The sequence below is a fragment of the Ranitomeya imitator genome, chromosome 1 (genome assembly GCF_032444005.1).
Source record: "Ranitomeya imitator isolate aRanImi1 chromosome 1, aRanImi1.pri, whole genome shotgun sequence".
NCBI lineage: Eukaryota > Metazoa > Chordata > Amphibia > Anura > Dendrobatidae > Ranitomeya > Ranitomeya imitator.
Genome location: NC_091282.1, coordinates 840,441,854 through 840,468,789, shown reverse-complemented (window position 1 = coordinate 840,468,789; position 26,936 = coordinate 840,441,854). Strand labels below are relative to the sequence as shown.

The 26,936-nt window shown below is 40.0% G+C and overlaps 1 protein-coding gene across 1 annotated transcript in view; it reads left to right on the top strand.

Annotated features, from left to right (window-relative positions):
- The window catches only part of LOC138650900 (fibrillin-2-like), a 263,684-nt gene that overhangs the window by 209,761 nt on the left and 26,987 nt on the right, over positions 1-26,936 (top strand). The window contains exons 24-56 of the mRNA XM_069740769.1: positions 1,956-2,183; positions 2,813-2,938; positions 3,643-3,771; positions 4,134-4,259; positions 4,363-4,488; positions 6,720-6,842; positions 7,007-7,132; positions 7,221-7,346; positions 7,435-7,557; positions 8,065-8,187; positions 10,042-10,167; positions 10,269-10,391; positions 11,079-11,201; positions 11,301-11,462; positions 11,570-11,638; positions 11,877-12,002; positions 12,090-12,215; positions 12,532-12,681; positions 13,337-13,408; positions 15,504-15,629; positions 16,231-16,356; positions 16,476-16,601; positions 16,701-16,817; positions 18,058-18,186; positions 18,620-18,739; positions 18,822-18,947; positions 22,613-22,765; positions 23,698-23,763; positions 24,800-24,925; positions 25,262-25,381; positions 25,535-25,654; positions 26,139-26,270; positions 26,515-26,640. Of these exons, the coding sequence (XP_069596870.1) occupies positions 1,956-2,183; positions 2,813-2,938; positions 3,643-3,771; positions 4,134-4,259; positions 4,363-4,488; positions 6,720-6,842; positions 7,007-7,132; positions 7,221-7,346; positions 7,435-7,557; positions 8,065-8,187; positions 10,042-10,167; positions 10,269-10,391; positions 11,079-11,201; positions 11,301-11,462; positions 11,570-11,638; positions 11,877-12,002; positions 12,090-12,215; positions 12,532-12,681; positions 13,337-13,408; positions 15,504-15,629; positions 16,231-16,356; positions 16,476-16,601; positions 16,701-16,817; positions 18,058-18,186; positions 18,620-18,739; positions 18,822-18,947; positions 22,613-22,765; positions 23,698-23,763; positions 24,800-24,925; positions 25,262-25,381; positions 25,535-25,654; positions 26,139-26,270; positions 26,515-26,640 (4,146 nt within the window). The remainder of the gene's footprint in view (positions 1-1,955; positions 2,184-2,812; positions 2,939-3,642; positions 3,772-4,133; positions 4,260-4,362; positions 4,489-6,719; positions 6,843-7,006; positions 7,133-7,220; positions 7,347-7,434; positions 7,558-8,064; positions 8,188-10,041; positions 10,168-10,268; positions 10,392-11,078; positions 11,202-11,300; positions 11,463-11,569; positions 11,639-11,876; positions 12,003-12,089; positions 12,216-12,531; positions 12,682-13,336; positions 13,409-15,503; positions 15,630-16,230; positions 16,357-16,475; positions 16,602-16,700; positions 16,818-18,057; positions 18,187-18,619; positions 18,740-18,821; positions 18,948-22,612; positions 22,766-23,697; positions 23,764-24,799; positions 24,926-25,261; positions 25,382-25,534; positions 25,655-26,138; positions 26,271-26,514; positions 26,641-26,936) is intronic.

Here is a 26,936-nt window from a genome sequence, read left to right as displayed (position 1 = left end):
AGGCACACACCTGTCTATAGGAGACCTCACAGCTCACAGCGCATGTCAGACCAAATGAGAATCATGAGGTCAAAGGAACTGGCCAAGGAGCTCAGAGACAGAATTGTGGCAAGGCAAAGATCTGGCCAAGGTTGCAAAAGAAATTCTGCAGTGCTCAATATTCCTAAGAGCACAGTGGCCTCCATAATCCTTAAATGGAAGAAATTTGGGACCACTCGAAGTCTTCCTAGACCTTCCCTTCCAGCAAACTGAGCAATAGTGGGAGAAGAGCCTTGGTGAGAGAGGCAAAGAAGAACCCCAAGATCACTGTGGCTGTGCTCCAGAGATGCAATAAGGAGATGGAAGAAAGTTCCACAAAGTTCCAGACTATGAGAAATAAGATTCTCTGGTCTGATGAGACGAAGATAGACCTTTTTGGTCATAATTCTAAGCGGTATGTGTGTAGAAAACCAGACACTGCTTATCACCTGCCCAATACAATCAAAACAGTGAAACATGGTGGTGGCAGCATCATGCTATGGGGGTGCTTTTTAGCTGCAGGTACAGGACGACTGATTGCCATAGAAGGAAACATGAATGCGGCCAAATACAGAGATATCCTGGATGAAAACCTCTTCAAGAGTGCTCTGGACCTCAGACTAGGCTGAAGGTTCAACTTCCAGCAAAACAATGACCCTAAACACAGCTAAAACAAAAAAGGAGTGACTTCAGAATAACTCTGTGACCATTGTTGACTGGCCCATCCAGAACCCTGACCTAAACCCAATTGACCATCTCTGGAGAGACCTAAAAATGGCTGTCACTCTGTAACTCCCTGTGCTGGTCATCTTCAAAGAGGGGATGGCGCATGCACAGATCCATAGTCCTGATATTGGTTCATCATCAGGACTTTACTGTGCATGCAGCGCCGTCAGGAGTGAAGGTGCCTGTACAAGATTTATGGTGAAGAGGTTTGGTCATTCAGACGAGAGTGACCGCTGACCAGTTAATCAGTAGCAAATGATGGCGGCAGGTAATTAAAATTGGAAAGAGGACAGAGCGCTGTAAGTGCAGAGCGAAACCTCCTGAAATTGCGGCTCGTTATCATAATACAAAGAATGATGATAAAAAACAAAGATATGGATTGATTCTGGATTACAACGATCTTGAATAGATGTGTTTGGTTTGTGGTAGTAAAAACTGCTGTCAGACTCCCTTTAAGAACATTAAGTGCAATAAGAGTATCACAGTAAAGAGAGGATTCATTTGTAAATTGACCGATAAGAATCTGATCAGTTTTGGAGGTCGAGAAGAGCTAGGTTTTGCAAATCCAATAGTTATGATGTGAGGGCTGAACCTGGCTACTTTGGTAAAATATTGAGGGCAGGTGTCACAGAAGAAGGGTGTTATTACACACAGAGAGAGGGGTGGGTGTTTTTTTGCCTTGTGTTCACCATGATTTGTACACTATTAAGGGAAACATCTCCCACTTTCAGAAGGCCTAGATAAGATTATTATGATGTACTAAAGTTCTCTTGGCTATGCAAAAAGCAAAAAGGGTTTAAAGTGGGATTCTCAAGTTTGAAAGTAATCACCTATCCATGGAATAGGGAATAACTTCCCGACTGCTGGGGTCTGACCAAAGGACCTCCACCATTCCCAAGGTTTTGAATTGCCCCATGTGAATGGAACAGTGCACAACCACTCCATTCATTGTTAATTGGAACCACCAGAACTTGCTGAGAGCAGTGCACAACTGGACTTTGGCACTCCCATAAAAGTGAAAGGAGCGGCAGTGCGCATGATTGACCAACGTTGCGTTCATGCGTAGTGCTTCAGAACTCTGGTTCTTGGCATTGATGGGGGTCCAGCAATTTGAAAGTTACCCGCTATCCAGACTTGAAAATACTCCTGTAATAAAACCTTGATAAACAGTGTGGATACTTATTATGCTATGATCTTACTTTTCCCACCAGATATACGCGTGGAACAGTGCTATATGAAGTGGGATGAGGATGAATGCACTTCTCCCTTTCCTGGAAAGTACAGAATTGATATGTGTTGCTGCACTGTGGGTGCTGCCTGGGGTATTGACTGTGAGGAATGCCCAAGACCTGGAAGTGATGAATATAAGACTATCTGTCCAAGAGGAACTGGCTTTGCAAATAGAGGGGACGTTCTCTCTGGTCGTCCATTCTACAAAGGTATTATTGTTCACTAGCTCAGCTGGATCTTTTCTGATGCGAATTATGATCTTGCTAAATATTTTCATCTATAGCCTGAAAGAATAATAACTATATGTTGAGCTTGGTATAATTTTGCATTAGTTTCCACATGAAGATGTGTTTAAAAGTATCATATAGGTCCTCCTAGAAAGTCACCTTTATAGTGTATTCACCATAGTCTTCGGAATTCTAGAATAGACAGTGCACTCACACATACTGTCCTTTTCTAGTAGGAAATTCACCTTGTACCATATGACTGTCCTATTTAGACTGCATTCACACATCCATGTGAATTACCAGTGTGCTACCCAATTGTCTGTCAGACAACACTCAGACCCATTGAATATGTCATATTCTGATCCTCAAAATCGAATCACATTAGGACATGTTCTGAATCTCAAGGATTTCACATTTTGGCCATTCATAGATACTAGTTAGAATTTATTGGTTTCATATCAGTTCTCCAAAATTCAGCCCATATATGTGCAATCAGTTTAGACATGATTTCCTTTGTATTGTAATACCCTGGGTTAATCATTACTTGAGAAATCAGGATTTCGCCTTCACTCTCAATATGCATTATGTTTTTTTGTTTTTAACCTTCCTAGATGTGAATGAATGTAAGGTATTCAACAGCTTGTGCAACCACGGATCATGCCGCAACAGCATTGGAAGCTTCCGGTGTATTTGTGAGAGTGGCTTTGCTCTGGATGCTGAAGAAAGAAACTGTACAGGTAAGAACGAGAATCCTCAAAAGTATGTGGCACACTGTCTCAACTTCATAAAACACCAGTTTTGTGGTGGAATGATTTACATTTATAATAAAAGATAAAATTGCGTGACACCAATGTATTATTACCCTCTATAAATCCCTTGTAATATTACATCTAGAATACGGGATCCAATTTTGGGCTCCACATTATAAAAAGGATATTCAGATGTTAAAATCAGTTCGAAGACGGGCAACTAGATTATTACAAAGGATGGAAGGCCTCTCATATGAGGAGAGGTTGGAAAAGTTGGGCTTGTTTAGCTTAGAAAAAAGATGCCTCAGAGGAGATTTATATGTATAAAGATGTGTGTGGTCAGTAAAAGGACTAGCGCATGACTTATTCCTTCCAAAGACCATACTAAGGACCAGGGGGCACTCATTACGGGTGGATAAAAGGCGATTCCAGCTGTTAAATACGAAAGGGTTCTTTACAGTTAGAGCAGTCAGACTGTGGAATGCCCTACCACAGGCGGTAGTAATGGCAGACACTATAACAGCGTTTACAAAAAGGGCTGGCCGATTTCCTCAAAGCCAGTAACATTGCAGGTTATTATCTAGTGATATAGAATGCATAGCTGGTGGTGAGATAATGAACTCGATAGGCCTATGTCTTTTTTCGAAACATGTAATTATGTAACATTGATTGTTTTACTGCCATAATTACAGACATAGATGAATGCCGTATCTCTCCTGACCTCTGCGGACACGGCACTTGCGTGAATACTCCTGGAAGCTTTGAGTGTGAATGCTTTGATGGCTACGAGAGTGGATTCATGATGATGAAGAACTGCATGGGTAATTATAAAAGTGTCATTATGCCGATGACTTTCAATAGATCAGTTGGTTGAACATCCAGACATGTAGTCATTTATACTTAAAGGTGAATATATATATCACAAAGAAGGAGTTCAAATGTGGTAAGACTCTTTGAATAATATGGGAATCTCTAAATTATAGAGGGAAAAATTAATGCAACCCCTTCAACTATAATTACTGCTTATGCTTTTGTTGATTTCCTTTACTTCAAATTGTAAAGCAGTGAGAGAGTAATAACTAAATAAATAAAGATATATATATATATATATATATATATATATATATTAGTTGATCTGATCCCTAATCAACAATAACTGAATTGATTTACCTTTCACTTTCAGACATTGATGAATGTGAACGAGACCCTCTGCTATGTAGAGGAGGAACCTGCATCAACACTGATGGAAGCTTTGAATGTATCTGCCCCTTAGGACATGAGCTGACTGCAGAAGGCAATGCCTGTGTTGGTATGAAAAGATCAGAATACTTTTTACATATGAGTCTACAAAATAACGTGAACCTGTAGGGAATTTATTTAATACGAATACATGTGATTTCTATTTTCTCCAGACATAAATGAGTGCTCCTTGAGTGATAACCTCTGCAAGAATGGCCGATGTGTCAACATGATCGGAACTTATCAGTGCTCTTGTGATTCTGGCTTCCAGTCAACTCCTGATCGGCAAGGATGTATGGGTGAGTTATTCAATCTGGTCAATTTGTGTTCCTGGAACCTACATGTCCCGAAAGAACATCTAAGGTTGTGGAAGGTTAGCAGAATAGGTTAGCAGAATTCCCTCCTCATGAGCTAAGGAAAAAATCTTCTTAAATTCTCAAGTAACATCCTGGAAAAAGGGTGGGAGGGAGTACCATCCTGCATGTAAAAAGCAACCGAGAGCGGTAATCATGATTGAGTTGCTGTCCGGTTACGCTTTGGCATGTTAAAGGAAGAATGTGTCCCAGTGTGCTGTCAGGTGTTGGCTGCACAGAACTCAGACGACACCAAGTTCATTTCAGCCAACAGAAGGTTGCTGGACAGTTCAAATTCATCAGATTGTAACATGTGGGATAGGGCACAACACTTCTCGTTACTTACTTCCTTAGCACAACACATTTTCAACCCTACCATTCGTTCCTATCCCTATACCCACTGGCACCATCAGCCGCAGGGATTTCCTGTCCAGTTCCGCAGTGCACCCGGGATTCGTTACCTTTCATTCACGCGGATCCCGGTCCATAGTTACCTGTACACCAGAGGACACGATGCACCCTTTAGCACCTTTGCCGGGCCTTGAGCTCTTGACATTGCGAGAATGTCCAGACAGATTTCTATAATGGCCTCCCACTGCTTTTAACGATTCTTATCTTATGTCCTACACCGTTGCCACATACTATGCATATTATACTTCTGATTACTATATTTACAGTTTATTTACAGCACACACTAAAGCCACAGTATATAAAATGCATGATATTATCTACACTACGCTATTGTGGTCATCAGGGATAGAAACAGGGTCATACAGTCCACACCCTTACATATGTAAGAGCTCCAGTATTATAATTAGTAGTCCATGGGTGGGCATAGACAATTCATTTTCCCCAAAGGATGTTGCTGAAGGCCAAATCAATAGGTTGAAATTAACTGCCCAAATATATTAATATATGAGCATTATGTTATATTAATTTTACAGCTTAATATTGAGCAGAATTATGTTTGCTGACTAGCTGCTACTGTTAATATATGTTAATACATGTTATGATTCTTACCATAAGCAGCTACTCAGCACTATATATTTTACTGCTTTTTCTAAAGCTTGCAAATCATACTGCTTCTATTATTCAGCTTTATATATGATAAACATAAATGTACCTACATTAGTTGTGATCCTTTCTTTGATCTCTCCCATAGTCTATATCCATAAACACCTAGGAACTAAGGCACCAGAAGTTCTTCTCCACCTGCAGTTGAACAATTTATTGATGTCAGCATACACAGACTAAATAACATGCAATGTTTTATCCACACGGGGCCTTTACCAAGCTAGTGATGATATGAAGTGTGCACAGCTTTTATCACCTATGGCTTGATAAAGGACCTGTGTAGAAGAACTGACATCAGTAAATTGTTCAACCGGAGGAGAACATCTGGTGACTTGGTTCCTGGATGTTTATACCTGAACAACGCTGTTGAGAGTTGTAACAAACTTGCGGGACTACAGAGTGGTGCACGGGAATATGCTATTAGAATAGTCTATCCTTGCCATCATCTCTGTCTCTATCATGGTCCTGGTCTCTCTGACTGTATCTTTGTTTCTGTCACTATCCTACTCTTTTTATTTAATTTTTTATGCTCTTTGTCACTTTACCGTGCTCATTCTTGCTTGGTTCTCCCATGTTGTGTTCACATGTGACCTGCTTCTATGGGTCATGTCTATGCTTCAACTACATTTGGTGCACACTGCGATGCTTTTCATTTTCAACTACTTAGTTGTCCCACTCTATGAGCCAGACAGGTAAGCCAAGGGGTCGGATGTGTGGCAGTTTGCCAGTTCCGCTCTACACCAATGTTATATCTGGAATTGTAAATGTTCTATCAAATCATTCTTGAAAATTCTGAAATGGGCATAACCTATAAAGATCTAGAATGTGTAACTATCTCATTAATATCTAAGGTTTCAAAAACAACAGGAAGCTTGCACCGTAAATTAATTTCATAATAATCTCCTAGATCCTATGCTATAATATTGTTTTTTTTAGCTGAAATTGAGGTGATGGGTAAGGGGAGCTCTACAATATGGGTTTTCAGGTGGCCTCATGTTATCCATTAGAGAGCCTGAGGGAAGGAGTTGAGGTGTAGGAAGATTTATCTTGTGTTTCATGTCCTTGTACCGAAGCTAACATATACACACAATGCTCTGTTGCAGATATTGATGAATGCACAATCATGAATGGAGGATGTGACACCCAATGTACAAACTCAGAAGGCAGTTATGAATGCAGCTGTAATGAGGGCTATGCCCTTATGCCGGACAAGAGATCCTGTGCTGGTAAGAAATGGCATAAATTGGTATTTCTGGTGTATAGAATGATGGATTCAAATTATGAAGAGTAGATGTTGCTTGATAGTGGCTAGTTTGCTGATAATCAGATCTGTGTTTTATTTATTATCGTCCACGTATACATTTCTAACATGGAATTTCTTAAACCCTAGATATTGATGAATGTGAGGACAACCCAGACATTTGTGATGGTGGACAATGTACAAACATTCCTGGAGAATATCGTTGTTTGTGCTTTGATGGTTTCATGGCGTCTCTGGATATGAAGACATGTATAGGTAAAGTAGTTCATTTGTTCTATGACCTGCTTATTAATTGTACTTGTGTTCAGTTTATTTCATTAACATATTCTGCTCTTTTTTATAGATGTCAATGAGTGTGACCTCAACCCTAACATCTGCCTACACGGAGAGTGTGAAAACACTAAGGGCTCATTCATCTGTCACTGTCAATTAGGTTACTTTGTGAAGAAGGGAACTACTGGATGTACAGGTATATATATATTTCCACTGCACCTCTTACATAGAAATGCTAATATGTATCACATACACTAATAGACCATTTATTCTTATTGCTGTAGATGTTGATGAATGTGAAATAGGTGCTCACAACTGTGATGTCCATGCATCTTGTATCAATGTACCCGGCAGCTTCAAATGCAAGTGCCAAACAGGCTGGGTTGGAGATGGACTTAAATGTGTTGGTAAGTAAGACTATATGTGTTTTATGTAAAATAATTTTAAGACCTAATTCTAGGATGATTAAATTGAGGCTTGTCACATTTATTTAATCTTAAGGAGTGAGGAGATGTTGAATCAGAACACATAAAAAGCAATAGAGAGTGCCATTTTGTGCACCTTGACTTTTAGCATTATAGGGTGTACTAATGTCCCTGAAAGGGTCTACGTGGCATGTGTTACTGCATCTTCAGTTATATCTATATCCTGCATAGAAGCAAAGGAAACTGTGCCAATATCTAGCATGATAAAGTAGCACATGAAGTGCAAAACCTACAAAAAAACCAGAACATAATGGATAATCCTACCAGTACTAACGTCCTCTGTCCCAGCACCTTACAAATAATTATTATTTATTGTAATAGCTTGAAATGTATAGCTATGGTTTTCTATTCCTCACATTTAATACTTTGATAGCATTCCCATTTGGTTTTGGTGACCTAATTTGAACCTGGTTTTCATACCTTTTTTAGATCTTGATGAATGCTCCTCAGAAGACCACAATTGCAATGTAAATGCCAATTGCGTTAACACTCCTGGATCATACCGGTGCACTTGCAGTGAGGGTTTCAATGGGGATGGCTTTTCTTGCTCAGGTACTGTAACTGAGTTAAAAAGAAATAGAACTATTCCATTACAGTAGTATAAGCATCAGCTGTTAAACTTTCAACTACTAAAAAACTTTTGTAGTTCACTCTGAGCTTGTCACTTTGAGAGTATTTGTGCAATAAGTTGGGAATTGCGTCTTTATACAACTCCGGCAAACATGAAAGCATTCAGCCTTGTACAATCCTTCCGGAAAAGGAGCCTAAGAGAGCATAACCTGGAGATCTACAGGAACAAAAAGCCAGAGGAGGACCCTGTGGGCTTCCTGTTCAACATGAATGAGTGCAACTGGTGCTCAATATTCTGCAAAAGAAGAAGGTCAGCAAGATGAAAATCCTCCAGTATGTCATCGATTACATCCTAGATCTGAAGATTGCCCTGGCCACTCACCCTAGTATTGTTAACCTGCATCGCTCAAGTATATTCAACCCTACTCTCACCCAGAAGTCCCTTGGCAATCTTCAATACAGACATCAGCATCCTGACATAAGGGGAATTCATGGTTCATGTGAGCTTCAAATTTAACCCCCCTTCCTCCTAATCCCCACCTCATTCTTTTTTCTTAGTAACTACTAAATAATCAGACCACACTTGAATTGGATTAATTGGCTACAGCAGCCTTTTATTAACCTTTATTACAAAACAGTTTAAATAACAACCTCCCAGAATGGGTGGTCCTTGAAGCCCCAAAAAACTGTAAACCGCAGGTTTAGTAAGCCCACCTTGGCCCCAGGTTGTTTCTTACCTATAGCCGCTATGCACTAGTTCAGAGGCACCTATTAACCAATCTGGCGAATGTCCGAAACCATTAACTATGGGTCCCTTTAAATCACTTCCCCTGGATAATTTAAACACCCGGCCACTTAAATCCACTCAGGGAGGGTCCAGAACCTCTTGAGATCCCCCAGACTGATCTGCCATTAACCTACTCCACCCACTCCGAGGACCTCCCCACCATGCCAAACTGCTATGACATACATTTTATTTATATTATTATTAAAAAAACAATAATTCTCAATTACATTCTTTCCATCTCTATAAAAACCCTGACAAACAGAATCGTATCTATGAAAACCGAAAAACCAAATAGGAAGGGTGGGTGGTAGCTTTTTAATGCTACCTAAAATGGCTGCCCCAAGGAAGATGGCTGACCCTTTTATATTACTCCTCCCTCTCCACCTGTGACACCTCCTCCCCCATGTCCTGACCCCAACTCCACCTCTGCTAAACCTGTTAACCCCACTCTTCCCAAAGACTGCCCAGCTCACTATATTCCCACCTTATCCCCATCATTTCAGCCTCTCTTCATGGTCAGGGGCCCAGTACGGCCTCTCAATGCTGCAGGTGTCAGATGTGTCATTGGAGTTCATCACGATTGAGGTCAAAGCTTTATGTAGTTAAGTAAAATGGTGTGTTTTTCTTTACACAACATGGCTACAAGACTAGACTACTCTACACTGGTACAGAAGCTTGTGGAACAAGGGGATTCAATGTGGCTATACAAAAAACGTAAAGTAAAATGTGTCCTTTATAAAGTTCAAAATGGCCTCCAGATAATACCAGCAGAGATCCACAGATTAGACATTAGTTATTGCACAGTTATAAAGATCAATAATCCCAATATCTGTAACTATTCTGATGTTCTGTGCAAGCAATTACTGTCGATTTACAGGCAATTCTGTGTTTTCCATATAACTTATAATTATATAATAATATATCATTTTTATAAACCATATAACCTACTATTAAGTTGTAATGATGCTTACACCGAATCTGATATTGTCATATTACCACCCAACTGTTCCCAGTCTACTGTTAAGATGTTCCTTTGTAATTTCCCATAGATGTTGATGAGTGTGCAGACAATGTGAACCTGTGTGACAATGGTCACTGCTTAAATGCCCCTGGAGGTTACCGCTGTGAATGTGAGATGGGTTTTACTCCAACAGAGGACAGCAAGGCTTGCCAAGGTGAGTAGTATCATATGCTTGTATCATACATAGAAGGAAATGGCTAGTGGCTAACAAGTGAGTATTTGGGACATGATTGTGTCTGAATCTTATGTTTTCAGATATCGATGAGTGTACATTCCAGAATATTTGTGTCTTTGGTACTTGTCAGAACCTGCCAGGAATGTTCCGCTGTGTCTGCGATGATGGCTATGAGCTGGACAGAAGTGGAGGAAATTGTACCGGTAAGTTAATCCTAATGGACGCATTCCAGTCAGAGTTAATCAGACCTGTTGAAATTTGAATTCACAAGGTTTTTTTGAATTGAATTCTAAATTAGTCGGGGTCCTATGAAATTCAGGAAATTTCAACTTGAAGTTGATGCTTTGCAGATCATTCCAATCATCTCTAGTTTCCAGTCTTTCACAATTTGGATGTTTAGTTGAGAAGTAAAAGATGTAAATGCCAGTGAGATGCATTATTGTGTCATGTTCACGTTTTTTATATTTCCAGAATCAAGACCGGTATTGTTTTCCCCATGAAAAAAATATCGTATATCGGATGAGACTCGTCTATTCTAGTCTATTGGTGCCCAAACAAAATTAGATCAACAGTATAATATCCAATTTTTGCAGATACTTTGCAATTATTAACCAAGGAAACTGTTTTGGGTCTTGCCAATTTCATTCACTGATTATAAAAGCAGATGCCATACGGAAGACATCACAGAAGAAAAATCATTTGCTTTTTTTGGATGAAAAGTGGATGATTTTTTATACACCCGTGTGATCATAGCCTAATTGTGTTTTCACCAATGCAGTAGTTCATGCATAGTTTACACCACCAAAGTATTTCTTGGGCTGATCTAATAGAACGGCCAGTGTTTCTGCGCAGACTATATATTCAATCTTACTCATTCCCTTTTCCATTAGATGTGAATGAGTGTGCTGACCCAGTGAATTGCATCAATGGATTGTGTGTGAACACACCCGGCAGCTACTTGTGCAACTGTCCACAGGATTTTGAGTTGAACCCCACCGGTGTGGGCTGTGTCGGTAAGTAAATGCACTCAATGAATAATATAAAGAGTTTGGCTTAAGCACAATGTATAAATATGTCTCTGAACTGTATTTTTCCTCTCGATATTAATGTAGATACTCGTGTTGGAAATTGTTACTTGGAAACTCTGACGAGAGGAGATGCTGGCCTTGCTTGCAGTGCAGAGATTGGAGTCGGAGTTACAAGAGCATCTTGCTGCTGTTCTTTGGGACGTGCTTGGGGTAACCCATGTGAAAGCTGTCCTCTCGGCAACTCCAGTAAGTAGAAAAGCTTTCTATTGCTAGGCAGAACTAACAAGAATAGCTTTTAGGAAGATCAGTAGAACATTATGGTGGGACATAAAGAGATCCGCCTTATCTTTCAGCTGAATACAAAACTCTGTGTCCAGGAGGAGAGGGATTCAGACCAAACCCCATTACAGTCATTTTGGAAGGTGAGATGAATGGCATAGCCCTCTGAATCTACAATATAATAAATCCTCATCTTCAAATTGTGATTTTTAGCGTCACGAAGGTCCACATTTCTGAAATGGAAAACGTTTCCAAATTATGATGCACATAGTTAATTCCATCCCAGAGCAAACATTGTAAAATGCACCAGGAAAGGCACAAGTACATTGATAAATATGAACCACTTTATTTTTTGAAATATCTCATTTTTGTGTTCTACAGATATTGATGAATGCCAAGAACTACCGGGTCTGTGTCAGGGTGGAAACTGTGTGAACACCTTCGGAAGCTTCCAGTGCGAGTGCCCTCTTGGCTACTATCTGAATGAAGAAACCCGCATTTGTGAAGGTTGATGGACAAACTAATAATATTCGGGATGCTTCTCATTCCACAATGAGCTATTCTGCAACTGACTTCTGTTCTCCCTGTTTTCAGATATTGACGAGTGCTCTGCCCACATTGGCATTTGTGGCCCTGGTACCTGCTATAATACATTAGGGAACTACACATGTGTTTGCCCACCTGAGTACATGCAAGTCAATGGTGGAAACAACTGTATGGGTATGTATCATCACCTACATTTTAAGCATTTCCTCTGTGCTGTTGTTCTTGATGTATGCACGTTATATCAACATACACATAATGGAGAAATCTTCTCTACAAACAATATCTAGAAGTATGTGTGATGCTTTGGACAATATACTTCCACCATGTTACTGGCTAATACATTGCCCATTCATTACCTGCGGGTTTTATGGGTAATTTCACTGTGCATTAGATGTCTAAGAACAGCCACGTGGAAAGTATTGTCATTGATCTTAGCTCTTCCTAAATGTCCTTTATTGCTTACTTATGGCATATTTGTCCTTGACTTCAGATATGAGGAAGAGTGTGTGTTATCGTAACTACAATGACACGTGTGAGAATGAGCTGTCAACCAACATGACAAAGAAAATGTGCTGCTGCTCCTACAATATTGGCAAAGCCTGGAACAAACCGTGTGAACCGTGTCCTGTCCCTGCTAGTCGTAAGTATTATGTTCTTACCCATAAAGCATGTAATCTCATGATAGACAATTAAAGATGAGCGAACATTGTCATCTCCCTCCTTAGCCGAATAGCTATAGCGCTTACCGAAGAAGCTGCAGCGGTGACCCGGCTTCCTGGAGCGCTCCCGATAATCAGGTGTCCGGTGCCACAGCTGCATGTGTCACAGCTGTATAACAGGCACAACAAACAGCCTCTCCATGCATGTGCTGTGACTGTCACACAGCCGCGACACATGCAGCTGCGGCACCGAACAACTGATTATCGGGAGCGCTCCAGGTATCCGGGTTCCCGATGCAGCTTCTTTGGTAAGCGCTATAGTTAGCCCAATAATGAGGGAGCCGGCAATGTTCGCTCATCTCTAGTGCCAATGTACATACCGGAAGTCATCCAGGTTTGTGACCCACATAATTGCCACTCTTGGATTATACTTACAGTATGTATTTCTATATATTAAGGCAAGTATCTGGCTCATGTGCAGTATTATAGTGTTGATATAGTAGAATTACATTTTTTTATCGCTAGTCAATTAGAGAGTTAAGATAGACTATGACTTAATAAATGTAAAATATGACTTTGTATATGTATTCTGAGGCTTCAGTGTTCATAAACTGGATATTATTATTTATTATCTAGCCGAATACCAAGTTCTTTGTGGAAATCAAGCACCTGGTTTTATTATCGACATCCGCACTGGCAAACCTATGGGTATGAGATCATCATTTTCAGGAGATGAAAGACAATATTATTATTAAATGTATTATTATTATTAGTAGTAGTATATATAGTATTAGTAGTAGTTGTAGTATATATATTATTAGTAATAGTAGTTGTAATAGTATTGTTATACGTACTAGGAGTCATTAGTATTACTATTATCAAATATATTGTTAGTAGTAGTAGCAGCAGTTGTAGTAGTATTGTTATATATATACTATGAGTCATTATTAGTAGTAGTACCAATATTATTATTGGTATTACTATTACCGTATATATAGTTATTATTTTTAGTAGTAGTAGTAATACATATTATTAGTAGTAGTATTAATAGTAGTAGTAGAAGTATTACCCATATATACTTGAGTATAAGCCGACCCGAGTATAAGCCGACCCCCCCCTAATTTTGCCACAAAAAAACTGGGAAAACTTAATGACTCGAGGTTAAGCCTAGGGTGGGAAATGCAGCAGCTACCGGTAAATGCCAAAAATAAAAATAGATACCAATAAAAGTAAAATTAATTAAGACATCAGTAGGTTAAGTGTTTTTGAATATCCATATTGAATCAGGAGCCCCATAAGATGCTCCATACAGTTCATGATGGCCCCATAAGATGCTCCATATTAAAATATGCCCCATATAATGCTGCACAAAGGTTAATAAGGGCCTCATAAAATACTCCATAGACACATTTGCCCAATATACGGTAATGCTGCACAAATGTTGATTATGGCCCCATAAGATGCTCCATAAAGATATTTGCCCTATATAATGCTGCACAAATGTTGATTATGGCCCCATAAGATGCTCCATAAAGATATTTGCCCTATATAATGCTGCACAAATGTTGATTATGGCCCCATAAGATGCTCGATAAAGATATTTGCCCCATATAATGCTCCGCAAATGCTGATTATGGCCCCATAAGATGCTCCATAGACTATTATGCCTCATATGCTGTTGCTGCGATTAAAAAAAAAAAGACATACTCACCTCTCTTGTCGCTCAGGCCCCCGACACTTACTTTAGTCACCTTTCCCCGTTCCACCGCCGGGTGCCACTGTGTCTTCCCCGTCCTCTGCACTGACGCTCAGGCAGAGGGCGCGCACTATACACGTCATCGCGCCCTCTGACTTGAGCATCACAGTCAGATAATGCGGAAGATGGCTCCCAGCGGTGGAACAAAGACAGGTGAATATCTCCTTGCTCCCCTCCCCATTATACTCACCTGCTCCTGGCCCTGTCCCTGGCAGCTTCTCTGATGGACTCTCCGGGCGCGGCAGCTCTTTCAGCTTTGAGCGGTCACTGGTACCACTCATTACAGTAATGAATATGCGGCTCCACCTCTATAGGAGTGGAGTCGTGTCCATATTCATTACTGTAATGAGCGGTACCATGTGACCGCTCAATGCTGGAAGAAGCTATCAGCGCCCGGAGACCATCGGAGATGCAGGGACCGCGCCGGGAGCAGGTGAGTATGTCACAGCAGCCGCTCCCCCTCCCCCGCCGACTCCCCATGGACAATGACTCGAGTATAAGCCGAGCGGGGCACTTTCAGCCTAAAAAAAATGGGCTGAAAATCTCAGCTTATACTCGAGTATATCTGGTATATCTATTAGTATCAGAAATAAATTGTCAGTACTATTTTTTGTAGTATAATTATCATATGTATTATATTATTAGTTGTAGTAGCATCTTTATTATTATTATTTGTAGTAGTAGTAGTATAATATGTTGTATTATTATCATTATTATAATTATCATTCATAGTATTATTATCAATGCAATGATTAGTAGTATTATCATGTATATTAATATTTTTATTCGCAGTAGTTTACATAAATCTATTACTATTAGTACTATTAGCATTATCATATGTAGTGTTATTATTAGAATTATTAGCATTGTTATTCATAGTAGTAATATTATCAATACTATTATTAGTAGTGTTATTATCATATGTATTATTATTAGTAGTACTATATGTAAATGTATTATTATTAATATTACTCTTAACATTATTATCATATGAGGTATTATTATCATCATTATTATATGTATCATTTTTATGTATTAATTATACAGATATTGATGAGTGCAGTGAAATCCCAGCCATTTGCACCAATGGAGTGTGCATTAACCAGATTGGAAGCTTCCGCTGTGAATGTCCGATGGGATTCAGCTACAACAACATTCTTCTCATCTGTGAAGGTTTGCTAGGACTCTTTCTAAGCTGGCTGTACACATGTCCGGCCTCTCGTTCGGCTGACAGCTAGCCCTCTTGACTCCCCCATACACATGAACTCATTTGAATATCCGTGTTTTATCAATGGCGTGAGCATGGCAATGTACCTACAGTGAATAAAGATGTTCCCATTACTGACACAGGAGAACACGGGTGGTGCTCATAGAGTTCTGTGTGAAATCCGTCAGTGTCGTCGGGACAACTTGCTCCGCCTCTAGCTCCTCCCTCCACCCCTCTTCATAGAATTTTAAAAGCACCAACTGCCATCTCCAATCCCAGCCATGGGAAAATCAGTCTTCACAGAATACAGATTTTACAGCTTTTACCCATGGATTGAAAATGATAAATCAGTCCAGGAGGTGACAGCAGCCGATTTCTCCGATACCATGTCTTACAAAGCTTCTTCTTTTATTTGTACTATTGATATAAGGCATACTCTTTGGCATCTCCACCTACTGGCTTTATGCACAGAAGCAGAATTCATCTGTCATTTATATAGTGTTATGAAATGTATATTGCAATCCTCTATGAGTATGAACGTATTGATTTTCGTTGCTAATTTGCCAGATATCGATGAGTGCAGCAGTGGAGAGAACCTATGCCAGATAAATGCAGATTGCATTAATATCCCAGGATCATATCGCTGTGAATGCTCCAGTGGGTACAAGCTGTCCCCCAGCGGTGCTTGTGTAGGTCAGTACACAGTCACAAATACTTACACTCTCCTGATTTACTGCATTCTACAAAATGTTACTATTGTCTCCTATGGATGTGTACGGCATTAGGCTAAGAATGTATTTTTTTTTCTGCAGGCCGTAATGAATGCAATGAAATTCCCAACGTCTGTAGCCATGGAACCTGCGTGGATACAACTGGAAGCTACATCTGTATCTGTCACAATGGCTTCAAAGCAAGCGCAGACCAAACCATGTGCATGGGTGAGGGACCTCTGTCTTTTCCAGCGTTTGCAAGTCACTGTATGTAATATGTATCCCATGGATCGATCATGATTGTTATGTGTTATTTCTCCATTTTAGACATTGATGAGTGTGACCGTCAGCCTTGTGGCAATGGCACCTGCAAGAACACTGTTGGATCCTATAACTGCCTTTGCTTCCCTGGCTTCGAACTAACTCACAACAATGACTGCATTGGTAACGTAATATTTGCACAATATGTGCTTATTCCATATATATAGAAAAGTTATATTAAAGGGGTGGCCCGAAAATAACATTGATTTAATCCTAAATGTCTACCTCTTTAATTTTTTCTCTTTTCTAATATACTTTAATTAAAAAATCCCTACTGTTCCCTCTACACTCTAAGTGCTTTATTGTTTTTTGCCTACTTCCATTTTGAAGACATTTCATTTGAGAATATGAGAATATTCAGTGCATGCTGGGATACTCAAATGGGACGTCATCAGGGGGCCAAGGCTGTGGTCACTGCCACAGCCTCTGTTTCCACCCTGAAAAGAAGAGTCAATAGTGATGTGCGTTTCAGGGCTAGTTTCAGCTCTACTAAGCATGCCTCACTTGTCAATTCAGTACGAGTTCCATTGTCAGTGTTTAATATTTGTTTTCAGTGCACAGTGACAGTACGCTCCTTCACCGGCTGTAATGAAAAGTGAAGAAAGACAAGAGAGCGCACTGTCAGTGTGCATTGTAAAGCGAGAATGCAGTGAGCAAAGACCAGCCGTGTCCCAGAGATTGATGTCACTTTTGGGGATAGGGCTGGTTTCTGCTCTCCTTACGGTGCACACTGACAGTGTGCTCTCTTCTCGGTTCGTGACTTCTGATTTAGAGTCGGTGAGGGAGCGTACTGTCACTGTGCACTGAAAGGGATTATCACATATTGACAAGTGAGTTCATCCTGAGCATGCGTTGAAATTGACAACACCAGTCTCTACCCCCTGATGAAGTCTCATTTGTGAATCCCAACATAAAATGGGGATTCTCAAAATGAAAAGTCATCAAAACAGAAGTAGCCGTTAGAGAGTAGAGAGAAGGAACAGTAGGGACATTGAAATTAAAATTTATTACAAAGTCAATTTGATTGTTGCATTAAATAGATAAACATATAGGGTAAAAATCAATGTTCGTTTGGACAACTTCTTTGAGAATTAAGATAAATTTACTGCTTCCCAAAAAACAATGTACATTTATGGAAAAACAAACCTATAAATGATAAGCCTATGTGATCGTTTTATGCAGTAAAAAGTTAAAGATTCAGATTTATTACTTAAAAATATGTCAAGAAGTTATTTCACTCGTTTTGGATATTGAAGTTGCAAAAAGACACAGGGCCTATTGCTATGTAACTCCACCAGTAGATGTGAGCAGAGTCTGCCGCTGATTTGACACTAACCCAACATTGGGTTCTTTACCCTTGCAGACATAGACGAGTGCTTCTCTCTTGCGGGACAAGTTTGCAGAAATGGCCAATGCATCAACAATGTCGGTTCTTTCCAATGTCTCTGCCAGGAAGGCTACGAAATAACTCCTGATGGAAAGAACTGTGTGGGTAAGTGTGAGGGCATCTATTTTATCTGTTAAAAGCTTTTTTTTATTAGATTGCTTCACTTTCTGGACATGTTGTACTACAGGCTATTATGTGATAGTTCTAGTCTAAGGGGATTGCTTTACATACCCCTAACTGTAATTGTCGTTATGTCATTCCATAGTGTGGGCTTACAGGATGATAAGGGATGGTCAATGAAGGGAAATTTGTAAAAAATTAAAAAGATTTTAAATTGAGAAGCATGAGGCCATAGTATATATAGTATAGTATTTATACATATATATTATGTATAAAATCTGTCAATACAATTCAATGGTTTACAAAATGCACTAAGATATTTGCACTAATCTGAGACTATGTGAAGGGTCACCTTATCACTAAAGGATGTGGGTATTGTTGGGGTAGGCTGTATGTTCATTTTCGGCATTGTTATTAGATATAAATGAGTGCATCAGCCTGCCTGGGACCTGTTCTCCTGGTACTTGCCAGAATCTGGAAGGTTCTTTCCGCTGCATCTGTCCTCCAGGATATGCTGTACAGAACGACAACTGTATTGGTAAGCATATAGCATGACATGGGTGTGAGGAGTATAAGATAGAATGGATATGAACTCATTCTTGCTTTTTAAACTTCTCTAGACATTAATGAATGTGACGATGAGCCAAACATCTGCCTATTTGGAACTTGCACAAACACTCCTGGAAGCTTCCAGTGCGTATGTCCTCCTGGATTTATCCTATCAGACAATGGACGTCGTTGCTTTGGTAAGTTGTGTTTATTTTTATATGATCAACTCTTCACCTAGCTTCTAGTAAAGGCCGGAGCAAAGCCGCCCCCCCCCCCCCCCGGCATTGGCAGAGGCCAGCATGACGGTGGGTTGGAGGGGGTGGGGCATCATTTTAGTGGGGTGGGTTTAGGTCTGGGTCATTTATATGGCCAGTTAATGGGAGAGGTTCTACAGTTTCCCGCTCACAGGGGTCAAGATTAGTTCCCTGTACCATCGCTTGCCTATGGTGTCCGTGGCTCAGATCCTCAGGGTTGCGGCCTCCCGGCTGGAGAGTCCCCATGCGAGCGGCGTCCCCGTTGGGTGCACCCATTAAAAAATAACACATAAAGCGATACTTGCCTACTGGCACTTACCTGTATCCGCACAGGCTACTCTGTGGTCGGCATTTACACCAGAAGGGAGACATTAACATTCTAGCAGCAGGACCATTGCGGCTTGTGATTGGCTGCCATGTTCAGGTGAATTCAGCAGCATGACGTCACGGAACACGTCAGACAATCACAGGCTGCAGTGATCCTTCTCCTGCTGGCATAGTGACATCTCATGTCTGGTGGAAACGTAGATCTTGGAGCAGCCTGTGCACGGTTGAGGAAAGTGCAGATAGGTGATCATAACGTCATTTGTTTTTTTGTTGTTTTTTAATAATCCAAGATACCAGTAGAATTTTAGTTTTGCCTGGACATCCCCTTTACATTTTTTGCATAAGCAGTATGTAGTTAGCTCATATGTCCCGTTAGTTTTTTGCAGCAAACATAATTTTATACTTTAGATCTACCGTATGTTTGTATCTTGGTTTGGAGCTCTTTGTATCAGAAAAATAAAACTATGAGCACCATAAACATTTATTAAGAACTTAATTATTCAGGATAGGTTTTGTAAACCACTTTCCATAAAAAAGTGTTATTGAAGGGTGGGCATTCGTTTCAGTTACCTCTTCAGGGTTATACATTCCTATGACAGCTGTAACTATGAAAAGGATAAAATATCTGACATATTGGGGCAGATTTATAAAATCTTATGTAACAATTAAGCAGCGTAAACTTAGACAAGACTAAGTGTGAAAACGCATCACATCTATCACTGAGATGAGTGATCTCAGGTGCATGTCCCCATAAGACCCATTACCAAACAAAATGACGAGACACCTTTATTGATGGAATAAAATTGGCCGTGAGGTTTTATTTTGGGTTACATACAACTTGAATAAATACCAATAAATAAACTTCATAAGTTAAAAGTCCATATTTCAAATTATCCAGTAGCCAAATCCACCCATGGTAGGGTGATTTTTACCCCACAAATAAAACCGAACGACAATAAAGATGCTAACATAGTGGGAGGGAGGTGAGCTCTTCTTTCTTCAAGCACCAGCGGAGTGACAGATACTGACAGGGACTGGGCTTATAAATCAGAAAAAAAGACCGCCAAAAAGCCAAAGGCCAATCATATTGCTGGAAAAATGAGCGCACAAAAAACAGCAAAAGTCGGTTTTAGCCACTTTACATTAAAAATAGAACAGAACTTGACCTTCCCATGACCCCTATTTACCACCACACGAGGTAACTAAGGTCTATGTGGACATGAGACCCACGCTGTATTTCATATGTCTGAGCGGAGGGGCAAACATTCTTTAGACTCTCTAGTCTACGTGTTATGTTTTTTATCAGTCGGTTTAATTTGAGACCTTTTCTAAGACAATAAATAGGAGCATCATTTTAGTAAATTTGTAGTATTTTCCAAACAGCATTATTCATCCACCCTTTTCTAGACATTTTATAGAAGTGTAGAATTTGCAAAAATGGTCTAAAGCCCTTAAAGCACCACGTCAGTGTTTTTTTATTTCACCACTAGAACGGTGTCACTAATCTTAGTACCCTGCCCCTACTATCAAACTTACCACCTTCCATCTTCATCCTCTGTCAGTGTCTCGCCGGTCATCTTCTGTAGTTTATGACCTGCAAATTGCTCCAACGATTGCTGGGTGGACTAGAAGTCACAACTCAATGTAAGCCTGAGAGCAAGAACGAGACCAGGATGAGGCTCTCATTGACTTACATTGAGAGCTTAAGACCGTTACCTCTGACTTCCGGTCAGTCAGAAATTGTAACAATAAAATGGCTGATTGGGACTGGGGCAGCGCAGGGAAGAGCTAATGACAACGTCAGACAAGTATTTCTTCATATGGCGCTGTCTGGCCCTATGGGCAGCTCTTGGATTGCTCAACACTCTCCTGCTTGCTTCATGTGGATGACATGTCCTCTGTCATCCACTCAGCACCCCCAATCTCGCTCCTCCACAGACTCACTTTTTATTTTATTTGTTTTATTGACAACTGTTGTGTATGAAAATTACAAAGATTGAAAAAATTACATACAGGAAAATAAGTAGGGCTAAATAATATGCTTTGTTCCTTTTGAGATATATACAGAATAATACCACTGGGTATGCAGTACCTCACACAAGTATCCCATACCTTGGCAAATTTCTGAGGGCGGCCTGTAATGTTATAAAATGCTTTCTCATATGGGATTATTGTGTTAACTAAATCATCCCGGGACATTAATGTTGGGAGGGAATCTCTCATCCATCATGTAGCTATCAGTTTCCCGGCAAGAAAGAGGGCCTCTATGAGAAGAATTCTAGTGCGATGGCTCCATATTTATTCCTCTAGTATCGAAATAAACACATTTTTGGATCTAAGGGAACAGGAATGGATATCAGAGAGGATAAGAGAGTAATTATAGTTTGCCAAAAGTAGAGGATGATTGGACAAGTCCATACAGAAGTCTGCATTCAGAGAACTCTGAAGGGGGTAGTCTACCCATACGGTATAACTTTATGGGGATAAGTAAGATTGATGAATGATATATAATTGAATCATTCCATTATTCACTGAAGGAGAGACATAAAGGAGAGATTTCAAGATCTCCTCCCAGTCATCATCACAGATACTGGGAATGAGAAGCTCCCATTTGTTTTTTACTTTTAGCGGAAAGTTTCCAATACCTATTGATAACAGGTATGTGTACACGGCTGAAATGAGACCCTGCAGGCCTTGTAAATTAAGAATACCTATCAGAGAATAGGTGGATATGGAAGCACTTGTTCCCTGGCTTTGTAGTGATTGGAGGGCTGAGCTAAGTTAGCGATACCTAAGAAATTGAGATCTCGGTATGTTGTACTTGGTCAAAGGATAATAATATATCAAAAGGTCAATGTATAATAATATATTCATAGATGTCACCTAAAAAGAGGACATTATGAGTTTCTCAGAATTAAGAGTTTGAGTGGGATAGCACAGACGCACTTTGCTCTGCCCTACTGAGGGCAGCGCAAAGGACTGTAACGCGCCAGCATTGGGAAAAGACAAAAAAGCGCTGATGTCCCAGAAGTAAGAATAATAATGCAAACATTGTAGTACATTACACACATTTTGCAACCATTACATTTTCTTTTTGTCTGAAATTACAAAATATAATGTATGTGCCAATAGTCCCTGAAATATAAAGAATATATCTATATATTAATCATCTCACAAACTACGTTTTCCTTAGACTGTCATGATATAATAGAGTGCACCTTTCAAGGCTGCTTGAATGAAAAAAAAAACAGTTACTGAAATATTTGTATATTTCTTCCCAGACACCCGTCAAAGTTTCTGCTTTACCCGATTTGATAATGGAAAATGTTCCGTTCCTAAAGCCTTCAACACCACAAAAGCAAGGTGCTGCTGCAGCACGATGCCCGGCGAAGGCTGGGGTGATCCATGTGAGCTCTGCCCACAGGAATCAAGTGGTAAGGAGAATGTAAAGACATTGAAAATCATTAAAGTTTGTTTAATGTATTTGAATTATTCGACCCGAATGTATCTCAAAGAAATGGTATCTAAGGTACATAGAAGATCAGTAGTAGTGATGATTGAACTTGCTCGGATAACATCCAAGTTTGAGTCCCTGCGGCTGCATGATTTGCGGCTGTTAGACAGCCTCAACACGCGTGATTGGCTGTCTAACAGCAGCAAATCATGCAGCTGCAGGACTCGAAAATAATATACGAGCACGCACCCAAGATACTTGGACAACACTAGAGCGTGCTTGGATAAGATGTTATCCGAACACATTTGCTCATTGCTAGTCAGTAATACTCACCATTCGCCAACAGTCCAGGCTATGAGATTTACTTTAGCCGGCATGAGCTGAAGATTAAAGTGAATCAATCATTAAAAAGAAACATATTGTTTGAATCAAGTTTTTCTCTGAATTAATTTACTTTGGGGGGAATTTAATTTAATTTTTCACATTAAGCTCTTTATCATGTAGCCTGTGGTCTAAACCAGAGGCAGGTAGCATGGAATTCCACCTTTGACGACACATGGTGGGCAGAGCGTGCCTCCTTTCCCCCTGCACAGATCACAGAGGATTCCCAATCACTCTCCTATAGGAGTCGATAGGTCTTTTTCTGACTGTGATTTCTTATGTCCCTGTATCTTATGCATTGCAAATCTCTGAATTGCAGCTCACAGCTCCGAGCAGAGCAGCAATGTAAGGTGACTGACCCCATAGCAGAAATTGAAATAATCTGTACAGAAAGGAATGTAGAAATACAGGATCTAGTTATTATTAGTAAAACATAGAGGTGATGCATTCTCTGTAACGGTGATTAGATCAGGCAATGTTAGTGTCATTCTTGATGGATAATAAGCAATTTCTGTCCATTTTTCCTTACAGTGGCTTTCCGGGAACTCTGTCCTTATGGTCATGGTTCTATACAAGACAGGACAGACACCAGAGAAGGTAACAGTATTGCATAACACAAGACATGAGGCTGCCATGCTCTGTGGTAGAAATCTACAGTTTTGCTTTGTCCGCAGTCTCTTCCATTACTATGTTGACTGGGTATAAGATTCCGCTCACACTCTAAGGCCTCATTCAGACATATTCACTCCATAATTTTCATGGCTAGAACACGTACTCATTATAATCTATGGTGCTATTCACATGTCCGTGGTTTTTTTTGGGACCGTGTGTCTGTGCAACATACTCGGAGACAAGTCCGATTTTCTTTACAACAGAACTGATGAAAAAGGGCCAATACAAGTCTATGGGTCCGAAAAAAATTACAGTGCAATGAAGGGAAGCGAGCGGTCCCCTGGAGGATATTACTTCATTATCTCTCATTAGCCTCTGCTCCAGTATGGCTGCCTAACATAATTTTAACACAATTTTCCTGCATATTAACCCTATATTGCGAAGTAAATAGCTTTTCTGTACACGACAGGTTCCCTTTAATGGAGACCTGACAAAACATTAACTAAACAAAGCCAACCGATGGCACAAGAATCCCATTTTAATGAATGTGTGCAAAAGGGGTGATCTCATTTAGCAACCATTTTTATAAGTTGCAACCAGCTCAGTAATAGGCTGCTGACAGGTTCAGCTTCTGAAAGCCACAGCAAGCAGCTGATATACGTGGGTGACATAGTGGCCGTCCATGCAAATGTAGTCTAAGGGTAACGTTCTTTCCAAGTCGGCAAAAGAAGATGTATAGGTCATACAGTGGTCCTCTCAGTATGTAAATATGGACATATTCTCTTAGGTATTTACATACAAGCCATTCATATACATAGGTAGCCATGTAAGTCATAGTCTGGTCGGATCTATGAACCGAGAGCTGCTTTTCGTCAATGGTTCTCCTACTAGATAATAGAGGAGTGCGCAAAAGAAAATCACCCTATACAATGTCTTGTTTTTCTGGTAAACAGATGAAACGTATAAAAAAATAACATTTTATAAAAATCATTTATGACCTGTTCCTCTGCCCTTTGTTTAGATGTCAATGAATGTGCTGAGAGTCCTGGAATTTGTGTCAATGGAATGTGCATTAATACGGATAGCTCGTTCCGTTGTGAATGTCCATTTGGATACAACCTTGACTTCACAGGAGTTAATTGCGTAGGTGAGTACATTTAAAATGTTGCACTTATTTTGGGAACATAGCCCTGCTGCAAAAGTTGCCATAAAATATATATTCCCCTACTTCACAAACCTTTATCTCATAACATTTGCCAACATGAAAGTCCACATGGTATGGTAGACATGGTACTAAGGTAAGCTCTTGGTGCAAACCTGACTTGATAAAGACTCAATTGTAGAGTTAACCGTTTCGTAGTAGATGTAGGTAATAGCTGGAAAGGAACACAGTTCTGCTACTAGTACTACTACTATGGAGATGTTCTGTAGAACAACCTGAGCACTTGTAAGACACAGAACACTTATCTCTGATATTTTGCAGACACGGATGAGTGCTCCATCGGAAACCCTTGTGGGAATGGAACATGCACTAATGTGATTGGAGGATTTGAATGCGCCTGCGATGAAGGGTTTGAACCTGGACCCATGATGACTTGTGAAGGTAACCTCAACAAGAGTACTGTTATTGTTGCTCATATAGTTTTGCTAAGATCACACTTGTTACTAAATCATAACAACTGGAAATAAGGGCAATAATGAGAAATGTATTTATATTTTATTAACATTTAATATACATGTTTTTACTGTTTTTCAGATATAAATGAGTGCACAAATCCTCTGCTGTGTGCTTTCCGCTGTATAAATACTTATGGATCATATGAATGCACATGTCCTTCTGGCTACACCCTAAGAGAGGATCGCCGCATGTGTAAAGGTATGATATCTTCAACATTTCAGCCACATGTTTTACTTCATTAATTGCCTGTGATAGCCCAATGTTTAGTAGCAAAAATCCTATTCATGCATTTTTTTGTCAATATAAATAGAGTCCTCTTTTTAAAAACTGGAGTAGGTGGAAGCTGTGGAAATTCTCTCTCGATCTGGGGGACCCAAGGTGTCAGTGTTTTACGTGGACAGCCGATTGATTTCAATGGGATCAGTGTACTTCTTCATTCTTCCTGTGGTGGTGCTACATGTGCAATGCTTACAAGCTTTTTATTAGAGCTTGTAAATGCTGATCTAAAGCTGGCCAGTTAATTTGGGTGCACAATCCGGCCTGCTGTAATGTCCCTTAGCTCTTCTATTGCTAGCATGGTTCAGGCCAACGTCTCAGCTGTCTCAACTTGGGAACAACCTTTTTAAATGTTAAACTTTTATTTTGAAAGACAAAATTTCTCACATGGACTTGTGCTTTGCAGATTTGGATGAATGTGCAGAAGGTCTACATGACTGTGAATCCAAGGGCATGATGTGCAAGAACCTCATTGGTACTTTTATGTGTATTTGCCCACCTGGCATGCAGAGGCGTCCTGATGGCGAGGGATGCATGGGTGAGTCCCAGCTATACAAACAATTGTATACCGAGCTGTAGTTTGTTTTCCACTTAACATGTCTGTGTGTGCACAAGTTTACAAGTATGCCATTTTTTTGTTTGCGTAGTGCAGATATTGTTAATTAATTTGATTTGTGCTTACTTACTTCTTCATGTTCTCCATATGAGCACGCGCCAAGTCATATCTTCTGCAATAAAAATATTTGCCCGGTAATGTTTCCTCCAATCATCTAATTAACCAGATGAAAATGAATGCCGTACAAAGCCTGGTATTTGCTCCAATGGACGCTGTGTCAATAACATTGGAAGTTACAGATGTGATTGCAATGATGGTTTCCAGGTCAGCGCCTCTGGGACAGAATGTATTGGTAAGTAATATCATGTTATTATATACATTTATTTACATATTTGCAGCTGACAATGGTGGCTGTTAATTTGTGACAAATAATTGGTGTTTGTGACTTGCACCACATTATTTGGCGTTTTAGACAATTTATTTGCCATATTCAACATGGAGTCTTGACATAGATGGAAAAGGGTGTGGACTATTTGAGAGGAGGTGTGCCTTGATGAGCGACGCTGTGTGTAAATTATTGGCGCCCAGTAAGGGAACTAATAAAAGATGTGTAAAGATGCATCAAATTTATCAGCCAACATGGGTTAG